Genomic DNA, 26,890 nt, shown 5'->3' with positions numbered 1-26,890 from the left:
GGTCTGGTTTTCCTCTTACCAGCCTGGTTCTAGATTTACCTGTGGCCCGTAAGAGCTATTATGATACCCAGTCTACAGAGCAGCTAACTGAGGCACAGTGGACTAAATCACTAGGCTAAGATTGTACGCTGGAGGAGGGCATGGTAACCCACTCTAGTATTCTTGTCTGGGAAATCCCGTGGACCGAGGAGCCTGGCAGACTGCAGTTCATGGGGTCGCAAAGACTCAGACTCCACTAAGCGAGTAAGCACAGCACACGGTTGTACCAGCTGAGAAAGATTTAAATTCAGAAGTCTCATTCCTTTGCTTTTGTTCTTAATCATTGCCCTGTGTCTAGAGCTGGGATTTTAACGAGAGAGAAAAGCAAGAGGTTGGGGGGCGGGGTGTGGAATTGGTGCCAGAAAACCTAGAATATGGGGAGAGGGCACTACAGAGGATGACCACCAGGTCTCAGCTGAACAGGGGAAGAAGGGCTGTTTGGGGTTAGTAGTCTTGGAAACATGTAGGCATCAAGGGCCTGGTGGTCCCTCGTAAGATAAGAAGTCCAGTCCAGTGAGAAGGGGGGCAGGGGAGAGCTGAGGCTGTGGTCAGTGGGCAGTGTAGTGAGGTGAAAGGCACTTAGTCATGTCCAGTTCTTTGCAACCCCATGGACTGTACAGTCCATGAAATTCTCCATGCCAGAATACTCAAGTGGGCAGCCTTTCCCTTCTCCAGTGGGTCTTTCCAACCCAGGGATCGAACCCAGGCCTCCCACATTGCACATGGATTCTTTACCAGCTGAGTCATCAGGGAAGCCCAGGAATTCTGGAGTGGGGAGCCTATCCCTTCTCCAGGGGATCTTCCAGACCTAGGAATCGAACCGGAGTCTTCTGTACTGAAGGCGGATTCTTTACCAACTGAGCTGTCAGGGACAATGTAGGGGTGTCAGTTTTCTTAGGTAAGAGTTGTCAAAACTTATTGGTCACCTATGAAGTTGGTGGACCTGTACTGAAGACCACAGAGATGCGAGAAAAAAGACTGGCACCTACAGGCAACATATGAGATGGAAATTGAGTAGCTTCAGAATCACCCTGGGAGCTCTTTTACTCTGCCTGTGAGATGCAATACACTTGCCTTTGCATATGTATCCCCAGATATAGTCATCCTTATGCATAAATATATAACTTACAGTAAAAGCAAGAATAGAATACAGTGCAGGTGCCAAATAGACTTGTAGTACTGTAGATGTATTTTTGCTCTAACTTTCTCTGTTGTTTTTGCCAAGTGTGTCGTTGAAGTTTGGAGGTTAAATACTCCAATGATGTGAGCTCTCCCCTGAGCGTTACATAAAAGGCCTGGGGTCAAAGTGTGACAAAGCTGCAGACGTGTGACAAGTGTCATGCTGTTAGAAATGTTAAATGAATGCCACATTGTATCCTTGGGGACTTCAGAGACTTTAAAAGGAAAGCTACAAAGACCGTTCCCTGGGGAAGCTGCTCCCAGTCCAGAGCCTCTCTTGACTGCCATCTAGTTTCCTGCATGCAGCTCAGACATACTGTTGTGAAATATTCCAGAAAGGAATGGTTCTGACTTGTTTTCCTGAGACTTGATTATTAGATCGAACTGGGAAGATTCCCCTGGAGAAGGGAATGGCTACCCACTCCAGCATTCTTGCCTGGAGAATTCCGTGGACAGAGGAGCCTGGTGGGTTACACAGAGTCCATGGGGTTGCAGAGTCGAACATGACCGAGCAGCTAACACTATGGAATTCCATCTATATCAGGAGTTGGCAAATTCTGGCCCTTGGCCTCTTTTTGTGCAGGCCTTCCTGCTTGCTAAGAATGGTTTTTACATTTTGAAAGAGTTGTAAACAAAAGACAAACCAAAACAAAGCAAGAGTTTGTGTGGGGCTCACAGAGCCTAAAATGTTTAGTACCTGGTCCTTTACAGAAAGTTGGCCAGCCCGTGAGGACTATGGACTTAATTTTGGTTGTGAATTGCTTACCCTCATAAAGTTGAGTTTTCAGGGCAAAGTGCTATTTGGGTAAATCAAATGCCTTTTCAAAGAAGGGCTTTTCAGGAGTTTCTTTATAAGTCCCCCCAACAACTTGTTATTTTGAATTTTTTTTTAACTTATGGAAAAGTTAGAAGAATAATGTAATGATTATCCATATGCCCTACAACTATATGCAAATCGCTCGGGGAGAAAGAGGCATATACAGGAAGAGATAACGCTAGCATAGCAAAATAATAATAATAATAATGGCATGCAGTTGGAGGGTATATTTCTTCTCTCTTCTCTGTGGTTTGCTTTCTCATCCTCACCTCACACTTTTCTTTCTTTTTGGTTACTATCCAAAGATATATATTTAACCAAAGCCAGTTCATATCTTTTTATGGGGAGCCTGGTGAAAAGTGAATGGATTTGGGAACGCCTAGGTTGAATCCTATGACACTGTTGTATCAGTAGACCACAACCAGGCAGATGATGTGATTTCATGTGCTTCAACCTAGTGGATGGTCCAGATCCTGGACTCACCCCCTGTGTGTGCTTAGGTGTTACCTCACCTCCCTGAACCCCAGTTTCCTTATCTAGGAAAGCAGACATAATTGTACCTAATTCATTGAGTTTTTCAGAGAAGTAAATGATTGGATCATGGATGTAAAACTCCTTAGTGCTTGAAACATAGCAGGCACTTAAGTGTTAGCTTTTCTCCTCTCATCCATGAAATGGGGGAAATTCCTGTCTCATCAGATCCCTGAGAGAGTCCAGCGAGAGAATGCATGAAGCGCTTGGCAGTGCCTGGCCTGGGCTGGCACTCTGGATCGCTCGCCGTTTCCATTATTATTGTTGGAAATAGGCCCAAAGTCGATTATAAATATGACATAGTCAAGGCAACGCTGTGTCACACATCAGCTGTCTCCCTGGGCTGTCAGCAAGCCACAGGGTGGACCAATGGGGGGCCTGCGTGCCTAGTTTCTCTTGCTCAACTTGTGATCAAACCGGGCAAGAACATTTGGGTCCCTTACAAACTTGATCATCTGTGAATAATGAATTTTGGCTGGCAGAACTCGAGGCCAAGAGCGATTGTTTTGAAAACAGTGGCCTTGACCTCTGTGGTGACGTCATTTCCTCCGGCTTCCTCCGGTCTGTTGTGGTTTTTTCCCTCTCGGAAGCTATTCCAGGACCCTCCAGGCAGAGCTGATGGGCTCCTCTCTGGCATCTGTCTACCTGTACAGCCTCCGCGCTCGTCCTTATCACGGTGCTCGACCTCTTTATCCCTGTTTGCTTCCTGTACCAGACTAAAAGCTTCCTGAAGACCTCTTTTATTTATCTTTGGATTTCCCCTTGGACACTGGTCTGGTACATAATACGTCTGTTACAAACAGCTGTTGGATAAATTGAGTCCAGTAGTAGGCAATCTAGTCATCATTAGATTAGATCTAATCATCATTAACTTTCTCCCAATTTTTGCTGTCATCATCAGTATTATCTCCCTTCTCCTCTTCTCTCTTTCCCTCCCCCCTCAACTCCTCCCTTGCCTACACACACACACACACACATACAGCTTTACATAAAGAATAAACCCATCCCTGAGGCCTGGGAGTTCAAAGGATGGAACTGTCTGTACTCTTTACCTTTCCTCTTTCTCCATGTCTTCTTAGGCGTCACGGAGGTGAACTTCTGGGGTTTGTTCTGCAGACACATTTTGATGGAATGCAAAGTCCAAGTATGTGGGTCTGCAAATAAGTGACCAATAAAAAATGTCTCAGTGGATTTTTGTCTCAGTTCTTATACTGCTGAAATAGTTTTCTGAAGATAAGAAGTCTGCTGGCAAACACTTGTTTATATCATCGCTGATGAATTAACTACTTATCCTGAGAAGAAGGACTTGTCTTAGATTCTTGTCCTGATTTCAGCATAAACTGTGGAGTGCCAAGAATATGGACTCATTCCAGGACAGTTGGGGAGTTGATGGCATAGCTTTCCACGGAGACATTTTCTCATATGGAGGACTTACTGGACATTGACTGTGTTCTGTACAGTCCCACATTAGGCCCTGAGGGGCATAAAAAGAATATATATAAGGCTCGATCCTTGCTCTTTGAGAGTTTTATAATGTGCTTGGGGATTGACGTACACTCAAAGCAGTTGTCCTATGTAAACCAGTGTGTGAGTAAATGCAAAGGTAACTAAGATGTAATCCACCAGGCTTAATAAGAAGTTAAACAAGGGAAGGTGGTTGTGGTTTGGGGGACGTTATACCAAGTGACTTTCCTTAAGATGAGAAAAGGTGAGGGCGTGACAAGGGCAGGCTACACAGGAACAGAAGCCGAGGAAAGGTCTAGGGGCAGGAATGAGGACCCTGTGTTCAGCAAATAGTGGAAGTCTGCCTGGCAGGACTTTCTTCATCCAGCTAACCTTTTTAAGAACCAGCTTACAGGTGTGGCCAGTTACCATAGAGACTAGTAAACTAAGCCATAACATAATATAACAGGAGTGCTGAAATGAGCTTCCAAATTGAACCCTAGTCTCTTGTGTGATGTTAACCTAAGGTTTCCTGGAGGAAGTGACATTTAGGTGGACTCCTAAATGAAGAGCAGAAATTAGCCAGGAAAGAGAGAAGAGAGGTGAAAGTAAGGGGAAGTCATGTTCTAACCCAAGAGAATAACATGTTTGAAATGTTAAGGCATCATCTTACCATGGTTAAGATGGAAGCTCCATGTATCGGAAGAGTTGCAAGAAGACTCATTTGGCGAAAATGTAGAAAACAGGGAGGATAATGATATAAGATGAGGATGGATGAAGAAAAGTAGGCAGGTCAAGATTGCACAGGGCCTTTGTAAACTGTAGAAGAAGTTTTGGGGTGTGATTTCCAGAGCAATGGAAATGAGAGGAATTTAAAAGAGATCAACAGGGAACTTCCCTGGCAGTCCAGTGGTTAAGAATTGCCTTCTAGTGTGATTTGATGGGGACTTGGGTTTGATTCCCTGGTTGGAGAACTAAGATCCCACCTGCTGCCAGGCAACTAAGCCCACATGTTGCAACTGCTGAGCCCACATGCTCTGGAACCTGCGCGCCACGATTAGAGAGGAGCCCATGGGCTGCAGTGAAGACATGATGCAGCCAGAATTAAATAAATATTTTTTTAAAAAGAGAGAGATCAACAAGACTCGGTAGGCTATAGGGAGAGAATGAAAGAGAAGACTGAAAAATCACTTAAACATTTCAGTTGTTCATGACAGGCAGGGTGGGCCTTGGGTGTGAGCTGGGAGGGCTCCTCTGGTGGGAGAGGCCGTAACTTCAGTTTGGGGTACAGGCCGTCCGCGCCGGCAGAGAGTCCTGTAGGCCATCGGGGGACAAGGGCAGAACTTAGTGGTTACATGATAGATTTAACTTATTTAAATTGGACTTGCCAGCCATTGTTGGACATTAGGATGAAGCCGTGATATATGACAGTCTCTCTGAGGGAAAGAGCAACTCAAGAAAGAGCCGCAGAGCAAGGTCTCAGTTTGAGGACGCCTCCTCCCTGGTTAGGGATGAGAAAAAGAGAAACTCACACAGAGGCGATCAGAGAGACAAGAGAACACTCACGAACATGGTGTCATGGAATCCAGAGGAGCTAAGAAGACTTCTGAGGAGCTGAGGTCTCCTGGATTGCCTGGCCCTGGCAGGTCTCACTCAGAGAGGGAGGCCCTGGAAACTTTGTCAGTTAATGGCCATCTCTGGGAATTGCCAGTCAACTGACCATGATTCCACCTAATGGTCTTAGCTCTCACTCATGCTTTTGCATCATTTCAACAGGCTATTATTGTTAGAGACCTTGTATCTAATATAAACTTCACATGCAGTATTTTCCTCCACTGTTGATAAGGAAATGAGATTAGCTTGACTCAATGGCTTAGCAGTGACGTGACCTCATGTCAGACAAAATGCTTTTGAGAGTGAAAGGGGGTGTTAACCAGCTGTGCTGCTGGAGCCGCAGATGAAACCTGGGACTGTCCTTGGCAACGTGCATAGGTGCATATGTCTGTATGTAATATGTCTGTGTATGTACAGAGGTGTACGTGAGTGCGTGGTCACCCCAGTGGCTGGCCAGTCCAGACTGGTATCTTCCAGTGGCCATGACCTTGGTCCGTATTCACAAACCCTCCCCTTATTTTGTCCTCTCAGTGACCATGGTAGGTAAACAACCTGGATCAGATTGTCCCACCATCCTCTGCAGATGACAAGATGGAGACCCAGGGTGCTAGAGGGCAGTGTGTCTTCCAGTCTTTGTCGGGAGCTCTTTCGCTAAACCAGATACTCACTCCAATCTCACAAACTTGGGTCCTTTTGCCCTAACTGATTTTGACTTTAGCAGACTGGTGAGAATTTGATAGGCCTCCTATGTAGGGTTCTCCCTTGTCTTTCTGCCAAATCACATTTGGCCTCATTGACTTGGCCTGATTCCAGCCCTTTGGCACCAAGACCCATTAAGCTTTTAGGTTCAAGTAAGGACATTTCAACCCACTCTTTTTGTAAAGATCTCCAGTGAAAAGCAGCTTTTTGTTTGAAGATTGGCCTGGCTTAGGTGGGGACTTAGGCAAGAACTGAGTATCCCTGACAGCCTTCTGTTAGGAAAGATGAAAACAGATGAAGGCCATGGAAGGCGAATTTGTAGGATTCATGATGAGCAAAACAGACTCCCAGTATTGCCTTTCTTTCCTCTCTGAATCCTCACCAAATAAACAGCCTTTGGTTTCTATTTAAAAGAGGGGCTCTTTGCACAGTGTGTAGGGGGAAATTCAACTGTTCACATTCAAATTGTGCTTTAGCATCAATTACAAGAGTCTACTAGTGGGAGGGGGGACTTTTTGCATGCATCTGAAATGTTCTCAAGTTCATCCATCTTTGCACATAGCTTTTCCATTTAAAAATATATAATCCTTGTCACAGCTTCTTTTCTCTTAATATATAGGGCAAGTATATTTTGTTTTCATGCTTCCAAAAATGTATTTGAAACTTCTTTTAGCATAATTATCAGTCCGAAACCACTTCCCTCAAAATATGACTTCCTTCACCCTGGGCTTCCCTGGTCGCTCAGTGGTAAAGAATCTGCCTGACAATGCAGGAGACATGGGTTTGATCCCTGGGTTGGAAGATACCTTGAAGGAGGAAATGGCAACCCATTCCAGTATTCCTGCCTGGGAAATCCCATGGACAGAGGAACCTGGTGGGCTACAGTCCGTAGGGTCTCAAAAGAGTTGGACATGATTTAGTGACTAAACAGTAATTAATTTGTACCTTGATAAGTATTAAACTTCCACTCATGGAAATCACAGGCTTAATCTCTTTCCTTGTGAACAAATTTATTGCATATTTATTGGAATGATTAATTGGCTTAAAAATATATATGTAGATATATAAAACCAGTAGGTTTAAATATGGGCTGCTTGTGTGGTTGAGGAGAAGACGACCTCTCCCATTGGCTGCCTGTGGGCTTGCATGCTGGATTAGGCTTTGCTTGCATTTGAGAGGATTTAGTAGCTCCCTAATTGTATTTCCTTAATAATCCATTTTTTGATTGTCTCTACTGGCCTGTCAGGCTGGGTGGGCTGGCCTCCCACAATGAAGTTTGCAGAATTTCTGCCATTCTAAATGTTTCCTTTGGTTACCCGCAGAAGAGGACCTTTTCCTAAATAGCCCACCAAGGACCAAGTTTATAAATGATTCCTTTCTAAGGTCAACTGTACAGAAATAGACTTTCCTCTTTGTCTTAAGGGGAAGAAGAAAGAGTGAATGAAAGGACAAATGGGAAGTTAAGGTTAAGGCAATGATTAGCTCCGGTGCCTCTGTTTTCTTCTGTTTCCATGAACCCTGCCGTGAGGCTGACATTCCGAAGCATGGCTTCATCATGCCCAGCACCTCTTCCTGCAAGGCAGCACGTAATTCAGGTTCCTTTGCCTAAAACCTGGTGTCCTTCACTGTCTGGGGATGGCTTTTCTATTTGGCTGATCTTCATCAGCCCTCTGCATTGGCCATAGAGAACTATCATCATTCCCACGATTCTTTTTGTGCTCCCCTAGCTCCATGCCTTGGCTGCATTTCATTTAAGCCACTTGGGGTACTCACTTGCCTGTCCATTTCTATCTCCTTGCTTCCTAAACCCACACAATATGCACCTTTCTGTCCATTAAGATGTCCCCTTGGCTGTAGCCTGAGTTCAGCATTCCCTTCTCACTCAGAGTCCATGGCGATGATGACAACCATACATCTTGTAGTGGAGATGAAAACTGATTTCAAGTGATCTCTTTCTTGTTTCTGGTTTGAAAAGTATTTTGGCTTTGCCTAGAGCAAGTAACTTGTCTTAGACATGGCACTACTCATGAGATTGTATGTGTTAACTTTCTGTTAGATTATAAATTCCTTGACACAGTAACAATGACTCACCCATCTTTCCATATATAATGATGCTGGCACATGGCAAGAATGTGTAGTAAGTTTGGGGAAAATGGGAAGAGGAGGGATTATTGCAAAATTAGCATTTTAAAATTATTAACATACTTATAGTTAACCCATAAATATGTATTAAAACCATGCTGTATTAATTCAAAATGGGTCAAAATGGATCATAGACCTAAAAATAAGCTAAAACTATAAAACTCTTAGGTTAAAACATAGGAGGAAATCCTTGTGACTTGGAGTAGATAATTCTTTCTTGCACATAGTATCAAAAGTATAAACAACAAAAGAAAACATACAGGTCTTCCCTGGTGGTCCAGTGGTTAAGAATCCGCCTGCCAACAGCAGTGGACAGGGGTCCAAGCCCTCATCTGGGATTATCCCGCATCCCACGGGGCAGTTAAGCCTGTGCGCTACATCTACTGAGCCGTTGTACCCTAGAACCCACGCTCTGCAGCGAAAGAAGCCGCTGGGAGGAGCCTGCGCACCGCAACTAGAGACTGGCTCCTGCTCGCTGCAACTAGAAAAAGCCCGTGTGCAGCAATGAAGCCAACAGTAAATAAATAAATTTCTTATATAAAAAAAAGTGAGCAAAGATATCTGAGTTGATACTTTTTTAGAGAAGCTATACACATAGCTGGGAGTTGCAAAGAGCCAGACACGACTGAGCAACTCACACACACACACACAGCCAATAAGCATATGAAAATATGCTCAAAGTCATGAATCTTTAGAGAAATACAAGTCAAAATCACCATGAGATACTGCCACATATCCATCAGCATGGCTATAATAAGAAAGGAATTCAGAAAGTTTGGCATGTGTGTGGAGAAACTGGAGCCTTCATTGCAGGTGGGAAAGTAAAATGGTACAGCCACCTTGATGAACAATTGGCTCTTCCTCAAAAGGTTAGATGTTAAGTTACCATAGGATCTAGCGATTATACTTCTAGCTTCACATCCAAGAAACATGAGAACGTATGTCCAAACAAAAACTTGCACCAAAATGCTCATGAAAAGCTTGCTTATCATAGCCCAGTGTTGGAAATAACCCAAATGCCCATCAGCTGATGAATGGATAGGATGGTATATTTATAGAATGCAATATTACATGACCATAAAAAATTTTAACTATCCATGCATTTTACAACATGAGTGAACCTTGAAAATGTTATGCTAAGTAAAAGAAACCAATCACAAAAAACCACATATTATATGATCCTGTTTATATGAAATGTTCAGAGTAGGTAAATCTATAGAGATAGAAAGTAGATTAGTGGTTGTTTAGGGCTGGGGTTGTGGGAGGGTGGCATAGGGAGTTAAAGCTAATGGGTATGGGGTTTCTTTTGGGGGAAGGAAAACAAATTATTTTACAGTGATGGTTGCATCCTGTGGATATACAAAAATAATCATTGTATAATTTCAATGGGTGAACTGTATGTGAATTATAACTTAAGCTATTAAAACACAGATATACTATGGAATTTAAAATTTTGCTTCCAGTTGTTTAAAATGTTCCCTAGCAGACTCATTCCAATACCATTTAGGGCATTTCTTGATGTACTAGTATCATATTGTAATTCCAGTATTTTAAAACTTCACTGAAGAAAAAGTGCTATAGATTGACTATATTCCATTTTCAAAAGGGTTCAAAAAATCCAAAAGGATTTACAAAGGAAAATTACAGATCTAAAACTAAAAATCAGAGGCACTTCTTTCAACTCAGAAAGTGACAAAGGAAGACCACAGAATGGAGAAATGAGACTTTATTGCTTAAATACAGTTTTTCTTCACTTAAAGCGCCTTTTTTAGCACAGAGGAAAGGGAGTCTGATTCCGTCGCCACCAGCGCTTCTGGCCTCAAGAACACTTTCTCCGTTCCTCTGAATGAGACTGCATTTTGTGTTTCTGCAGCACACCCAGTAGAGAGATGTGTGATGCCCAAGGAGAGGTGATCACAGCGACCCTCAGCCCCTTCCCTGTGAGTGTTCAGTGAGGAACCCAGAGGTTTTACTGTCCCCTTTGAGGTCAGCCAGCTTCCACTGGTCCTTTGGGGAGTGACAAGGTTACTTGACTCATTCCTGCCCCAGCCCACAAACTGCTGGAACTTCATGAGCTAACAGTGACTGGTGGGAGCTTGTCAGATGATTCTTCTGTGCTCTGGTTGCCTAAATCCAGCTTCAGTCTTGGTGCTGAGAAAATGGTTCAAGTGTGATTCATAACAACAGTTGCAACGTTGTGAATGGACCTGAAGTCCACTGTAGCTCCAAAACCGACATTTTGAGCTTTCCCAGTCTTTGTGATTATTGCTGGTTTCATTATCAATTTACTTGGCCAACACAAATAGAGGCCTTACCAATGACTGACCCTTATAGAAAAGCTGACGTTACAGTGAGGAATAACCCTTTGCCTAGCGGGGAGGTTGGGCAGATTCTGTGATGTGTGATAAATAGATAAATAGAGAGTGTTGGGACCTAGAGGTGGGAGGTACAGTTTCTACTGAGGAAATGGTTTGAAGAAGAGGTAACATTTAATCTGGGTTTTGAAGGATGAGTAGAAGTTTGCTAGGCCCACAAAGAGGGGTAGCAGAGACCTGTGGGAAAGACATGTCAGAGGGAGCAGCACGCATGTGAAAATGCTCTGCAATATGAAGGGGTATTGCTTGCCCAAGGATGAAACTGTGGTCAGAGCTTAGACAGAAATGGGACAGGCTGGAGATGAAAGGTAAGTATCAGGTCCGTTTGTACAAGACCTAGAATAGCAAGTAAAGGACTTTAAACAGCATCCAGTGAGCAGCAGCCAGCCAGCACAGTCTCTATTCAGAGGAACAATGACATTAGGTTGCTTTTTAGGGAATTACATCTGTTGGCAATGGAGACTTTTGATTACTTTCTGCTGTTCACCAAACACGAATATTTGGGGGGAAATGTCATGCTTCCCAAAGAGAAGCAGAACTACGTCCTACGCTTGTCTTGCTATGTCCATCTTTAATGTATAACCTTACTATGTACATTTTCTGTTCCCTTCCTTTAGAACTTGGAACACTAGTTCCGGTGGGGAAAAGTCTTCTGTGACGCCTGGCACAGCTGAGCTAGCGTCCGTCTCACTGCAGAACCGTCTCTGGTGGGGGAGGGGTGGCGCTGGCTTAGCTCGGCTCCTGGTATGGGGCATTGGATAACAGCATGTGGGATGAATAGGAAATCAATTCAGAATTCTAACTAGCCACGTTAGGGGCCGACCTTCTGTTTCTAGGATAGCAAAGGACCTTGGCTTTTCCCCATCACCCTCAGGATGGCAGGTGAGATGTGGGTGGGGCCCGGAGCCTTGGCTCGGATGTGGCGGGGCGGCGGGGCTGGAGGCAGCCGTGCGCACAGACCGTCCTTGGGCTTCTCACTGCCGTGGCTTGGTTGGCTCCCACCCTTCCTTCCTCCCCGGGGCTCACGGCCTTAGAGACCACGCCCCTGCCGTCCTGCCCTCCGAAAGGACTAACATGATCTCGTTCCCTCACCCCAGTGCTTTCACGTCTCCCAACTCCCAGCCTAGCTTGAGCCACAGGCAGGATGCTTGGGAGGAGAAGTGAGCCAATCATTAGTGCATAGTCTTCCATCTTTCGGCAGGGTTGGGATCCAGACCTACGTGGTAAGCTGGTTGAGGGTGGAGTGGGGTGGGGGGGCAGGGAAGAGATGATAGTGGTAACAGCCTTGGTGAAGTGCCCACTGTACACCAGGCCTGTGCCGAGTGTATCACAGGCGTTATTTCACACTCTCACGCTGTGACTAATAGGGATTATTGTGCCCATTTTTCAGAGCAGGAGACTGAGACTCGATATTGAATATTTACATAACTTGCCTGTGAGTGAGTGAAGTTGCTCAGTCATGTCCGATTCTTTGCGACCCCATGGACTGTAGCCTGCCAGGCTCCTCCATCCTTGGGATTTTCCATGCAAGGATACTGGAGTGGGTTTCCATTTCCTTCTCTATGGGTTCTTCCTAACCCAGGGATCAAACCCGGGTCTCCCACACTGCAGGCAGACTGTTTACCATCTGAGCCACCAGGGAAGCCCAAATAACTTGCCTAGTGAGTTGCAATTTGAATGTCAGGTCTTTCTGTCCCTGGAGGCCCCTATTACTGTTGGAATTGTATGAGTCTCAATCCTGGAATTCTTGATTTTGAGCTCTTCCTGCTGAAGAAGTGTGGAAAGCAAGGAGCTGGCTGCTTGTCCCACTCAAGCCTGGGTACTGAAGCTTTCAGAGCCACATTCCAGCACTTTCACACTCCAAGTTTTCTCCCACCCTTCTGACAGTAAACCCAGCAATACCGGGTGTTAGCTGTGCAAAAGAAATACTAATTACAATCATTTATACATAATTACTACACAGCGCAGTGATGATTACACGTATCAGGGCCTGTGTTGGAGTAACTTCAGTCTCCATTTTATTTGGTTACACTTAATTCTCTTCATGTATTGCCAGCTTTCCTGGTTCATTGATCATGTATGTCATCTTAAACTTGCAGCTCATAAAAGTGGGGAGGATCTTGAATGGGAGCTGCTATTATATCCGACTCTGTGGGACCCTGTGGACTGCAGCCTGCCAGGCTCCTCTGTCCATGGGATTCTCTAGGCAAGTGTATTTAGAATGGATTGCCATGCCCTCCTCTAGGGAATCTTCTCGAGCTAGTGATCGAACCCGGGTCTCCTGCACTGCAGGCAGATTCTTTATTGCTGAGCCAGTAGGAGGCACAGTGGCAAAGGCACTTGGGTGTGAAGGGGCTTGGTTCCCAGGTGAAGGCATCAAGAGGGCATCCTGTGGGCACTCGGGAGCCTGGGAGTCGTTGGAGGAGGGAAGCAGTGCGGCCAAAGTCAGGGTTTAGATGAGGTTGGTTTGGAGGCATTGGGCAGATTAAGATGGCAGAGATGGGGGGCTGGAGATTAGTTATTGAAATGCAAGAAATAAAGTACTCTTCTCAAAGTAGACACCTGTGGTAAAGAAACCTCCTGCCAGTGCAGGAGATGTAAGATACGTGAGTTTGGTCCCTGGGTTGGGAAGATGCCCCGGAGGAGGGCATGGCAACCCACTCCAGTATTCTTGCCTGGAGAATCCCATGGACAGAGGAGCCTGGTGGGCTACAGTCCCTGGGGTCACACAGAGTAGGATATAACTAAAACGACTTAGCAGACAAGCCTGAGTTTGTAATCCTGAGTCTACCGCTTAGGAGCTCTGACCTCAGGTAAGTGCCTGGTGACACTTTCCATTCCTCGATTTTCACTGATTTTTAGATCTTTTCTAATCCAAAAATTTTGTAATTTCTATACAAGAAGAATGGTTATGCAAAGGATAGATTGTGAGAGAGATTGCAAATGAATCAAAAGGCCTCCAAGATATTCAGATAAGTGCTGGAGGTTCCTTTCTATGTTTATAGATTATTTCGTCACTGTAGGGTTTTTTGGTTTTTTTTTTTAACATTTGCCTGGTTTTTGTTTTTAGAATTGAGAGCAGAAGTGATAGGCGAGAAGACGTTTTATCCCTAGCAAACGTAGGAAAATGGGTCCATTTGTTTAGAGTAGCCCCAATTTTAGCTCTTCTCTATCCTGCTGCCTCCCAACAAGACCCAGGGGAAAGGATGTGCCCAGGTGTTTAATTTTGCAGGATTTCTTGGTTACAGTTTGCCAAAGTAAGGCCCCTATTTATTGAGAAAAGACCTCTGCTGCTGGCTGCTGTGACTAATAAACTCCTAACTCTCTGTGGTTTAATGCAATGGAAATGTCCTTCTCACTCCCGTGTAGCCCAGTTTTGGCAACAGGAAAGGGTGGAGATGGCAGCAAGTCAGGCAGTTGTTCAGGGACCCCAGATCACAGAGACTCCATCCTCAACATGTGGCTTCTAAGGTCTTAGTTGGTGTGAACCTCTAACTAGTAAGTGGGGGAGGCAAGAGGGAGAATGGAAAATTGCTTGGGAGAGGTTTGGGAGCAGACTTGATTGTGACGTATATTACTCTGCCCACATTCCATCGGCCAGAATTCTGTTATCTTACTACAGAAAATTGCAAAGGCATCTGAGAGATGTTGCCTAGCTGTGTGTCTTGGGGAGAAAGAAGATGAGTTTGGAGAGCAGCTGCATTAGAATAGTAATAGCTCTGTTTAGTCCTAGAATTCAGGGTTGCCGTTTCCTTCTCCAGGGGATCCTCCTAACCCAGGGACTGAACCTGAATCTCCCACATTGCAGGCAGACACTTTACCATCTGAGCCACCAGGGAAGCCTGCCCTAGAATTCACAGTTAGGTCCAATTTCTTGGAATTTCAAGTCAACAAGACCTTCTAAAATTCTTATGATCTCTTCTTTAGTTATGTTCAGGGAAAGTGGCTTAAAAAGACCCATAGTTCACGTGGTCTTGACAATGCATAGCAGCCCCCCAAAAATTTGGTAGCTACTAATGGTAGTAATTTGCATTCCAGTACTGTTTTGTTCATATGAAACTCCCCTTTGGTTCAGGTTTCACTTTCCCCCCTATTTTAGTCAATTCTTCTTGACCTCAGAAGGTTTATTAACTTTCCTGCTTTTGCCAGGGCAACTCTTGGCAAAGAGAAATCTCTAAAAATGGCATCTGTAACAGGTTTATAGTCAAGGTTAAATCGATCTCATGCTTAGGTTCAAAAGCAGTTGCCATGTTAGATAAAATGAAAGTGCACACACCTTCCATCAGGGTAGGTAGTCAAACCAGAAAATGATCAAGGAAACCACAAAGAAAAACACTAGAGAGCCAGTGAAAAGGGACACAAAGTAGGTAATTTTGTGACCAGCGTTGCCTTTGCAGCTGTAGAAACCCAGCTACGTGAGACGATGATGTAATCTCTTGTTGCAAAGAATAAAGTGATTTCCCATGAGAGTAAGCCTGAACTCTCCAACGCTGTGTTGAAGGTCTAGACAGCGTCTCTGCTCTCTCCCAAACTCTAGGATAGTTATTAGACTTGAATTTCTGAATCGAATGACGTATAGAGTAAGCGGAATTTTGCAACCCTTTAAAAATGTTACCTTTAATGTTTATCACAGTCCAGTAAAAAATAAGCTGCCCCTTGGTGTATTTCGTGACATTAGGATGATCTGATACCTTTTGTCGCAGTCTTCTCAGCATTGTGCCCCTTGAAGAGTTATTATATGAGCTGTTGGATGTGTCAGTATGAAACAGAACCTCTCTGCCCCACAGTTGGGATTTGAGTTGTTTTTTTTTTAATTGCAGATATGCACAAATTTCTTCAGTTTGTATTTTATAACCGTTAAACTATCATTGAGAGGCTATCATAAATTGGATATTATGTTACAAAGAGTTATAAAAATATATCCTGTGGTTGTGTCTTGAATCAGAACATTAGCATCATTCTTGGATGTCTCAGCAATGTTTCTTTAAGGAATATAGTCTTTAATCTTTTAAGAACTGGATTCCACAGAATGTGTGCTGAATGTCTTTAATTCACCTTCGCAAAAATTCAAGATGGCCAAGCATTAGGTAGCATGACAATGAACCACATATGTGCCTAGTTCTGGTCTTCCTGTAGGTTTTAAATCTCTTAGCGAGCACACCCCATGAGGGAAAGACCTGGGGTCTTTGTGTTCCCATGCCCAGCTCCAGGTTGGGACATCATGCATACCCAATAAATGTTTGTTGAGTGTGTGAAAGAAGACATGAACAGCCTTACTTGAAATAGGTCACAGTGTGTTTTAGATTTAGAATGTAAGAGTTTAGTAGACACCGAGTCATTCCTTTCATATAAGAAACACATGTATTTTTGCTTACCTTCAATGGAGAAGGAAATGGCAACTCACTCCAGTACTCTTGCCTGGAAAATCCCATGGACGGAGGAGCCTGGTGGGCTATAGTCCATGGGGTCGCAAAGAGTCGGACACGACTGAGCGACTTCACTTTCCTTTTCCTTTCAATATCATTGAATTTTTTCGTAGTTGAGGATTATCCAAGATTAAAATTTTCTTCCTGTTTTTAGTTGTTTCTTACCAGATATATATATTAGGCAAGCTGTACACATCTGTTGAGTTGATTTCTTTATGTGAGGTTTATATCCAGAGGTGGCCAGGAAAGAAGTAAAACTTATTTTAGTCTTTGGCAGCTGGCTAATGGAAAAGTTGAAACTAAAGTAACTTGCACTTACTTAGCAGAAAGGGACATGCTCAGTATAACAAATGAATGTGAATATGCAAGTTTCCACTTAGCAAATTCTAGCAACACGTTGTCCCACTGGCTCCTCACCAGTCTTGGATGGAAGGTCAGGTTTTCAAGATCTCCATTTTATTAAGGGGAAAACTGAGACTGTGATCAAGGGACTTTCCAGGAGCTCATAGCTAAATGCATGTTTTACCTGTTAAAACCTAGACAGCTTCCTCCAAATTCATTGCACTTTCCTCGTGATAACACTGCTGAGTGCCATAAGTTTTTTATGGTGTTTTATTCACCTATCTGATACTCATGATTTTTAAGAAATAAAAGATTTCTATTTACCTATAGTTGTACATTTATTTTAATACTACCTGCATATGGTGATGTTTTAAAAGTACAAATCAGATCATTTCGGTCTTCATCTAAAAAATGTGATATATTTCTAAATACACTGTACTTAGGAAAAGTCCAGACAGCTTACCTGGGCCTGAATGTTGCTTACACCCTGGCTATCAGGTCATGTGTTTCTTCTTCCACTCACTCTGCTTGGCCACATTGGCTTTGAATATGCTAAGCCCACTCCTGCCTCCAGGCCTTCCTACTTACTGTTCAGTCCACCTGAAACTCTTGTCTGCAGCTCCTCTTTGGCTGATGCTTTTTTATCATCCCATTTTCTCCCCAAGTGTTACCTCCCCAAGGCAGCCTTCTGATCCCCTGATTTAAATGCCACCTGCATGGGTTACTACTATGCTCGTCTACCCAGGGCTTGCGTGATCTGAAAATTTCCTCTCATCTATTTACTTGTTTATAGTATGTTCTTCCTACTTCCCCCCACACCTCACTTGTTCCAAGAAGAGCAGTTCTAAAGGGCAAGTTCTTTTGTTTGTCTGCTCCCTTCCTGCCTTCCCTGGGCCTAGAACAATGTGCCACACATGGCAAGCACTCGATAAATAATTGCTGCATCAATACATGTCTGAATATTAGTTCATCCTACTCAGCTTCCATAGCTCCAGTTTTTTTTTTTTAATCTTTCTGTTTTCTGTTTTGTGGCCAAATCTCCACATGTGATTCTTTTTTTTTTAATTTTTTTTTTTTACTGGAAGATAATTGCTTTACAATATTGTGCTGGTTTCTGCCATCAACATGGATCAGCCACAGGTGTACACATTTCCCTTCCGCCTTGAGCCTCCCTCCCATCTCCCACCACAGCTCCAGGTGGTCCCGAGCACTGGGCTGTCCTCCGTGTCCTGCACCAGGTTCCCACAGGCTGTCAGCTTTACGCACGGTGATGTGTCTGTTCCCACGTTACTCGCACGGTGATGTGTCTGTTCCCACGTTACTCGCACGGTGATGTGTCTGTTCCCACGGGCTGTCTGCTTTACGCACGGTGATGTGTCTGTCCCCACGTTACTCGCACGGTGATGTGTCTGTCCCCACGTTACTCGCACGGTGATGTGTCTGTCCCCATGTTACTCGCACGGTGATGTGTCTGTCCCCACGTTACTCTCTCAGGTCACCCTACCTTCGCTCCCACACTGTCCACAGGTCTGTTCTCTGTGTCTGCGTCTCCACGGTAGTTGTGGGTACATTTTATGCAGGAGACGTGGAATAATACCAAAGCTTAATATTTTTGTTATATAAAATTATGCCACATGCCCCAGAAATGTCTTTAGACGAATACAAAGATAGTCTGTTACTGGCTAGGGAGGGCAGACTGTTCCAGTGACAGGTTTTGGGGGCTCACTGGTGGGAAACTTGTGTGGGGTTCCACTGCATGGGGAGTTGCCACAAATGAACGACCACCCCCTTTACCCTGCAGTTCCTCCTGAGGACGTTGTTTGTACGCACAAATGAAACTTGGATCCGGTGTGTCTTGCACTTGACCACCTCTCAGCAGATACCCACTTCTTTTTCCCTTGTATTCCCACCTGCTGTTGATATTCTCCCGTTGTGTTTAGATAGTGTTTATTGGAGTTTTTGGTTTTTGTTTGTTTTCCCTGGGGTGGGTTGTTTTGTGTTTTTTTTTTGGTTTGTTGGTTTTGTATTGTGCTTTGATGACACATGCGGAAGTTGGACTTTGGACTTTATTGTGGTAGGCTTTGCCCTCTGGCTGCACATCTGTGTGCACATCTCCGGGGAAGCCTTCACACCTGTTTGAGGCTCAGACTTTCCTTCTATAAAAATGGAGTGATTACAGGACCTGTCTCTGCAAAACAGGACAGTTGGGGAACACTATATCTCAGGAGGTTCATAAATATAAAATATCATCATCATAACTTGAAAGCATGTTATCAATAAATATTTTTTAAAATATTTATATTTAATATGTTGGAGGGCAACAGTGGTTTTTAATAAAATTGCAAGTGAATAATATGCTTGACTCATAGCTGTTTTGCTAAGCTTCTCATCTGATTCTAATAAATACAGAAAATGTCCTCAGTTTAATGCAAAATACAAGATAAGCAGGTGATGGGCATTTCTGCAATGTGAATTCAATGTTATCTTTTATTGTTGTGTACTGTAAATTGTGTATGGAACTGGGGCAATGTTTACATGAAAAAAAAAACACAGCTGTCTTGATCTTGAAAATATCCCAAATATTTAAGAGCACTATGGCTTTTTATTTTTTAATTTGTTGTGAAACATTTTGATAGACATCACAGTGGAGGTTTTTTTGGTCTTTTAATTAAGGTCTGTCATTATAATTTTTTTTTATAACTTCATGTAACAGGAAAGATTTCTGCCAATAAGTATAATTCTACAAAGGATAAATAAAGTATTTAAGACTTTAAAAATCTAAACATGTATAGAAGAGGAGTTGGTGGAGCCATCGTTACTAAAAGTAATACAACTCTTAGATATAGAAGACAAAATGGGTACCTTGTTAAGCAAGGACTTGTAATTTATGATTTTTTTGGTAGGATATCTGTTATTTTTTCTACTTTGACTAATTAGAAACACCACCTGATACAATGGTACTTTGTTCCATTAGAAAAATTTAAAAGTATTAGAGAAAGTAGTTGATCTAGAATGCTGTGAATTGAATTAGTATAAATAAATACTTAGATGCAAAGTGTGCAGAACCATTTATAGAAAACTTATTATGCCCAAGGCTCTGTGCTGGCTTCTCACATATTTTGTCACATTTCAGCCTCACTGACACCTATGCCATTGCTGCCATTGTTTCTCTTAACAGTTGAAGAAGCTGGTGTTCATGGGCTTGCCCAAAGTAACACCCCCAGTGAGTGACCAAGCTAGTCTTTGGGGTCAGTCCGCTGGACTTCAGAGACAGTGCTCTCAGCCCCACCCCACAGCTCCGCATCCGTCTGTCCACCGGTAGTAAATAGGACATAGGTCCAAACACACTGACACGGCCCACTCTCCAGAGTACGTTATTAAGCCGCCAATATGCATTGCTAAGTGGAAAAATAAAGTGGAGAACGGCGCGTGTTATATACTACACCTGTCTTTTTAGAAAAATTATAACTGTCTTTATATATTTTCTTTGGAAAGTCTTTAAGGTTACTTCAGGGATTAGTCTGGGGCCCCGTGGGGTCCCAGTGACAACGAGACTGAAGTTTTACTGGATATCCTTTGGGTTCCTTTTGAATTGTCAGCACTGTTGTTGGTTGGCAACCTTGGATTTCCCAAAGTGAAATTCAAACCTGGTCCCCTGGTCTCCTTGACAGAGAAGGCAAGGAGAGCCCCCCCCAAAGAAGCAGATAGCACCAGACTTGTAGGTGGCAGGGTTAATAAGCAAGGAACTTACATATGATGCTTGCCGTGGGCAGCTGAAAGAAGAGGAAAATCTTGCCAGAATCTTTTGAGTTTATATAGATGCTTTAACTGGGTTCAGTCACATATTCAGTCCAGGTAGTCTCAATAAGACACTATTATCTCAAGGCTGAGTGCTTGAAGATGGTCCCCACCGTGGGAATGGTGGGCAGAACATACAGGCCAGAGATGGGGCCAACTTGGGTTAACCGTCATGTCCAGTCAATGATCTTTTTCAACAACTGCGTGTGACTACTGTTTAAAACTCCATTTTAAAATGACACTGTTAAGAACTGGTAAGAAAATTAATATATCTTAAGAATTTTGTACATTTAAAATCTGCTTTTCAGGCATCCTATCTGTTTATTTTGAATCACAAGCTATGGGATGTTAGCTCTACCCAAGAGAACGTGTTGATCCAGGGAACTCGGATGTTGGGCCTGATGTACCACTCAGTCAGGTCATCATCGTCAGGCCTCAGTTTTCTAAACTGAAACATGAGAAGAGTGAACAAGTTGCCTTCCAACTTGAAAAACCAATAATTTCAAGATAAGCTATAAAAAAACACTTTTTAAGAAGATTAAATTCATGGTTAAAATTAAGTGCCTTCATGAAAGGAGCGCCATCTTGGTTCTCAATGGGCCAAAAGGCACTACTGTTTTGTGGCTGCTCTGGGTGTTGCCTCTTGGTGGCAGCACTTAAAAATTGGGGTGAAAGTTTCCAAGAACAGGCACTTCTTAGTGTAAAACCAGAATGTCCTATCATAGCCACTGTAGCAACATTTCTGCATCCATCAGTACATAGTGGTGTCAAGGTCAAATATAGGCTGAATTCAAGACTAATTATTGGACTCTTGCATAGCATCTTTTGTTACTGGTTTGTAGAAATCTATTAGGCATGGGTTCTTCATAATTTACTATGATCTGTGGTTGCATGAATGATAAGAGTTCAGCAGACTTTTTGGTAAAGGGCCATATAGTAAAAATTGTTTAATTTGTGGGCTCTCCCTTCTCTGTTGTAACCTCTTAGCCCTGCTGTCACAGCACAAAAGCAGGAGTAAATAAAACGTAAATGAATGGGCAAGGCTGTGTTCCAGTAAAACTTGTTTACAGAAAAGGGCATTGGGCCAGATTTGGCCCATGACTTATAGTTTGCTTACCCCTGAATCATAGAAAACAAACCCCTGCCCTAACATTCTCTTTGCCCTGTGTCCTGAGATAAATTACCTTATTGCCGCTCCTCTAATTCCTGAGTGTAAGAATAAATGCCTCCATTCTACAATACCATACCTTCAGTAATTCCCTTATGAATAGCCCTAGTTGGCAAATGCTACAGTTCTACCACATCACCCTGATGCCCTCCCTATTTTAGTTTTACAAGTTGCCTTCCTTATTTCTTTTCACTCTGAACGGATATTTCCTGAAGATAAACACTTATGATTGCTTCTCTTGCATTCCTTTGTATTACCCTTTTTACATGATTTCAGCCTTTACCCCCACAATGTTTGGGTCACATATCTTTTATACCTAGGGAATTGTGGCCAGCATTGTTTCAAATCTGCAGGATATAATTGGTTAACCTCTTGCTAAACATATTCCTTCCTCTCTTTAGCGAAGCTCACTACATTTAACAAGCCACTCTCTTCAAAGAGCAAGAAAGTCTGGAGGAAGAATTAATCTTGGCAAATTATTTGCAAAGATAGATGTTGGTCTCTGAACTCAGTGCATCCCTGGAGAGACCTCTGCCTTAGCCAGGAGAATTGGGAAGCAGCCTTGCTGAGTAGCAATACCTGGCTCTCATCCTAGACAATTCTCTCCCAGCCTCAGTCCAGCTCACATCTTGGTCTTTTCCCCTGAAGCACCTCCTAGTTTCCATCCTTTCTTTTCTCCCAGTATTTCCAAATTCTAAACCTTCACCTGCCATGGACAAACTTGATGTTGGCAAAGTTCTTCACTGGGATGCACGAAGGCTCACAGATTATTGAGATTTACTACATGCTTTAAATTCACGGCTTTTCCTATTCAGCAATTTAGTTGTAGCCCCGGATAAAGGTGATTTGTGTGATCCATCTTGCTTTATGTCTCGCTTAACATTCTGTCTTTTTCATGACAGGTTGCTGAATGCTATAAAGCCAGGACTTGTTAAAAAGATCAATAGATTGCCTACCCCCATTGCAGGATTGGTGAGTATCCAGAATTGAGATTTATCTTCCAATATTCCTTTGCTCTAACCTAAGGGTCATGACAACGCCATTTATTACAGTTCTTTCCTGCAGTATATATTCCACATGAATGAAAATGCATTGAAGCCATTAAACTGTGAGGTCACTTAAAAATGAAAAATTGCGGTTATGCCTAAATGGCATCTTAATCTTTGTGTTTTTCCCATGAGTGATAAGAATGACATTCATTCTTAAAGAGGTAAATTTGTTTTGGGGTGAGAAGCTGGTAATTAAGTTGACCCGAGGGGAGGAATGTGATGGTAATTATGGTTTTCTCATTTCAGTTCTCTGCATTCCCCTGGAATGAAGGAGAGAAAGGGTAGTGAGAAAAAGAATTTCATGATGAACAAGCAGCATTTTCATGATAAATTGCTGTTTTCAGTCTTAAAACTCTACTTGCGTTTAAGCACCACATTTGTAGACCAACTTTCTAAAGACATAATGGTCACTGAGGTGATTCTGTTGTCTGGAGAATTGTTAAGCAAATCCCTGGTTCTTCTGAACCTACTCAGCTAAAACCAGTAAGACTCAAATGTTCACATGTAGTCAGATGCAGGATTCTTCTTCATGCATTGATATGTTTCATAATTCTTGGCAACTAATTTTTATTGCTTAATTGTTGTTACCTTTTGCTAATAAGAAAAAGGTGGAAGATCAAAAGGACAAGCAAATCTTAGTTCTGGAAGCAACACGGTGCATATGTCTGGGCTCACACATGAGCCCTCACATTCACACGTGTACATGTCCAGGTACATGTATGCACAGAAAGCTGAGGTTATGTGTGGCTTAGTAACAATGCTTTGACTGTTTTCATTGTGGCTGCCTTCTGTGCCTGTGGTCTTGCAAAAAACAATTAGAAAAATGTCAAGAATTTAAGCAGGCTCCTACTTAGACTCTGATGATTTGCTGCACAGTCATATGACAATGACTAATTGAAATTTGATGCAACAACAACAGAATTATGTTTGAGAACTGTGGGGGTCATGTAATTAGGTACATGGTTTAAGCAAGTTGAATGAAATGGATTTTTAAAAATTGTAAGAATTGCTATTTCTGCAGGTGTGTTTTATTTCCCGTACTGGTTAGTAGTACATTGGTAATTAGTTATTAAAAATCTTTCTATAATTTCATTCATCAGAATCATGTAGCTAAGTAAGTCAATACATAGTTAAATTTGGAAGAAATGGATTTAAATAATATGATTAAAAACCTGTATATCATGTATATTAATATTATATGCATTAATGTGTACATGTATTAGTTATTTTAAAACTTTTTATTGAATCCATCTCTTTCAAATGTTAAGGCCATCACTTTAATGATGCTGACAGATATCTGGTTAGCCCCAAGCATGTGGCATCTCCAGACCTTGGAAGTCTAATATATAATATTATAGGAGCAGAACTTACAGCAAGAAGTCAAGGAAGGCACCAGTGAAACCCACATGGCTGCAGGAAGCGGCTCTCAGTCCAGAAGCTAAGGAGAGAAGGGTTTTATAAATACTAATTTAAACTGTAAATCATAAATAATTTGAGCAAAATTAAGGGTTTGAGACACATGCATTGATGTTTATGTTGGATTCTTCTAGCAGATCAAGCATTGTTCTTTACCTGTTGCCTCTACTTTGGAACAGGCAGGCCATGTGATTCAAGAGAACCAGGGGACCTCTGTTGCTTTACTCCTGTTTATACCCCTAACTTTTCCTTCTTCTTTTTCCTTTTTCATTTGGATTTCCTTTCCATTTTATCCTTTCCATCATTTCTCGGTTTTCTTGCTCTTTTCCAAGTAATAGTTTCCCACTTATCCCATCCTGTATCACTTCTATTTTCTTGACTGATTTGTTGTTGTGATACTGTGATTTGTAATAAGCAATATGTGTTTGGACTTTGTCTGTTTCTGGCACAGAGCACCCAAAACCCTTGGAATTTCCTAAGCCATAAGAGCAATGGAAACATCGTTTGTTATAATACTTGGTCTTCTGTCATCAGGTCCTGAAATGGCTCCAGTCCTATAAAGGTGAAGGAGTATTTTGTTCTTTATAACAAGCTCCTTTCAGCCCCACCCGAATGAGGTAACTTTTGGAAAGTCCCAAAGATGGGGGCTGGTTGCCAGGGGAACCAACGTCACGAAGAGACAGTTGGAACTTTAAGTCCCGCCCTGCTGACTTCCAGAGAGGGCAGAGGGGCTGGAGGTTGATTGAGTTGCCCATGTCAGTGATTTAATCAATCTTGCCTATGTAATGAGGCGGCCATAAAAAAACCAAAAGGACGTGATTCGGAGAGTTTTCAGATTGGTGAACACATGGAGATCCCAGGAGAGTGGCATACCCAGACAGCATGGAAGTTCTATGTCCTTCCCCACATACCTTGCTCTATGTACTTCTTAATCTAGCTGTTCTGAGTCCTTTATAATATTCTTTATAATAAACTGATAGACCTAAGTAGGTGTTTCTTTGTGTTCTGTGAGCCACTTTAGCAAATTAATCAAACCCAAGAAGGAGATCTTGAGAACCTCTGATTTATAGCTCATTGTTCAGAAGCCCAGCTGACAACCTGGACTTGAGACTAATCTCTGAAATGGGGGCAGTTCTTTTTTTATTAATTTTTTTATGGGGACAGTCTTAATGGGACTGAGCCTTGACCTGGGACATCTGACACTATCTCCAGGTAAAGAGTGTCAGAACTGAGTTAATTGCTTGCTGGTGTTGGAAAAAACACACAATGGAGTTATCTTTAGCTCCCCCCCCCCAAAATACTTATCTATGTATAATTAATTACTGCCCATTCATTCATGATTCCTTAATATACAAATCTGGTCAAGCTCTTTTTTTTTTTCTCTCTTCTGCAATTACCACCGGATCAACATCTCCAAAAACCAGTGCACAAGTTGGGGTACCAACAGGAAACAGAACTTCTGTACCCTTTCCCCATCCGGTTAATGTTCTTCCAGAGTTTGCTCTTCAGATCTATCCTGCTTCCTGTCTACACTGATGTTCCTGTTTGCCTTCATGACCTCAGCTCTTCCTAGCATTGACCCAAGTCATCACTTCTCACCAAGTTTTTTCTGCTGAACTCCAAGTCTCTTGTTCTGTGTATTGGACAGCTCCATCTGGATGTCCTACTGAACATCTCAAACTGAACATATTCGAATGAGACTTAAATGACCCCTGCTGCCCGCCGATGTCAGTAAAGGCATCATAAACATGCAGTTGCCCTAGTTGAGCTATTAAAGAATATGGCAACTTTCTTCAGTCTGTCTACTTGTTGCATTTCGTTGGCCACTCAATAAGGCCTAGAGCAGGTCTTCCTCATCTCTTTCCTAGACTATCACCGTCAACTCGTAGGTCCTCAGATGTTATTCACTGTCATGTGTGAAGCCTTTTCTCATGACACTTCTTATGAATATATCTCTCTCCACTCTTCTTGACTAAATCTTATTTACTTATCACGACCCAATGCAAAATCACCTCCTTTGTGAAGCCTTTCGTGTTCATGGTCCATATGATCTCTTTTATAGAATACTGTTAGCATCTCCTGGTTTATGAGAAAATGAGTTAATAGAGATAAAAAAAACACACCTGTATTGAAATATGATCCGGGGAGTAAGATTTTTGAGTAACTATTGTTACTAGTTTGCAATTCAAGGTGTGCAAATGATGTAGTATTCATATTTAAGCACTGTAGCTTTAAAATCACACAAACAGGGAAAACTGAGATGGATCCAAAGCCCTTGCTCTTACTTACCAATGCCTATAACGGGTGCAGTGATAACGGGTGTCCTAGGGATGCACAAAGAAGCACAGCATCACCCTGATGGAGTGTCTACCAAGATCTCCAGCCTGTATCCAATTCTGAGGAAACAAATTGGACCAGTCCAAATTGAGGGACATTCCATAAAACAACTGGTGTACATTCCTTAGCTCTGTCGGTATCATTGAAAACACCTCCCCCGCCCTCCAACTGTTGCAGATGAAAGGTGACTAAGGAGATATGACAAAATGCCGTGCCTGATCCTTGGTTGAGAATGAGCAACTGTGTTAGACTTATTGGGACAGTTGGGGAAATTTGAGTGCAGATTGAATGTTAGATAACAGTGTTTCCTCAATCTTGAATTTCTTTCACATGTTCACTATCTTGTCAAAGACAGTTGTGGATACAGGGGAATATTCTTGATGTTAGATGAACCAAAGCTAGAGTCTTTAGACATGAAATGTCACAACATGTACAACTAATCCTCAAGATGTTCAGCAAAAAGAGGTTTGTGCATATAATGTATCATTTTATATATACATATACATGGAGAGATA

General features: G+C 42.6%; 1 protein-coding gene across 13 annotated transcripts in view; it reads left to right on the top strand.

Moving 5' to 3' along the window:
- LIMCH1 (LIM and calponin homology domains 1) overlaps nucleotides 1-26,890 on the top strand; it is a 347,525-nt gene that overhangs the window by 145,052 nt on the left and 175,583 nt on the right. For all 13 annotated transcript variants that reach the window (XM_043438432.1, XM_043438427.1, XM_043438433.1 and 10 more), the window contains exon 3: nucleotides 22,476-22,545. In XM_043438432.1, the coding sequence (XP_043294367.1) occupies nucleotides 22,476-22,545 (70 nt within the window). The remainder of the gene's footprint in view (nucleotides 1-22,475; nucleotides 22,546-26,890) is intronic.

Source organism: Cervus canadensis, chromosome 19 (assembly GCF_019320065.1).
Source record: "Cervus canadensis isolate Bull #8, Minnesota chromosome 19, ASM1932006v1, whole genome shotgun sequence".
Lineage (NCBI taxonomy): Eukaryota > Metazoa > Chordata > Mammalia > Artiodactyla > Cervidae > Cervus > Cervus canadensis.
The sequence above is the reverse complement of the archived record's forward strand: the minus strand, read 5'-3'. Positions and strand labels throughout refer to the sequence as shown.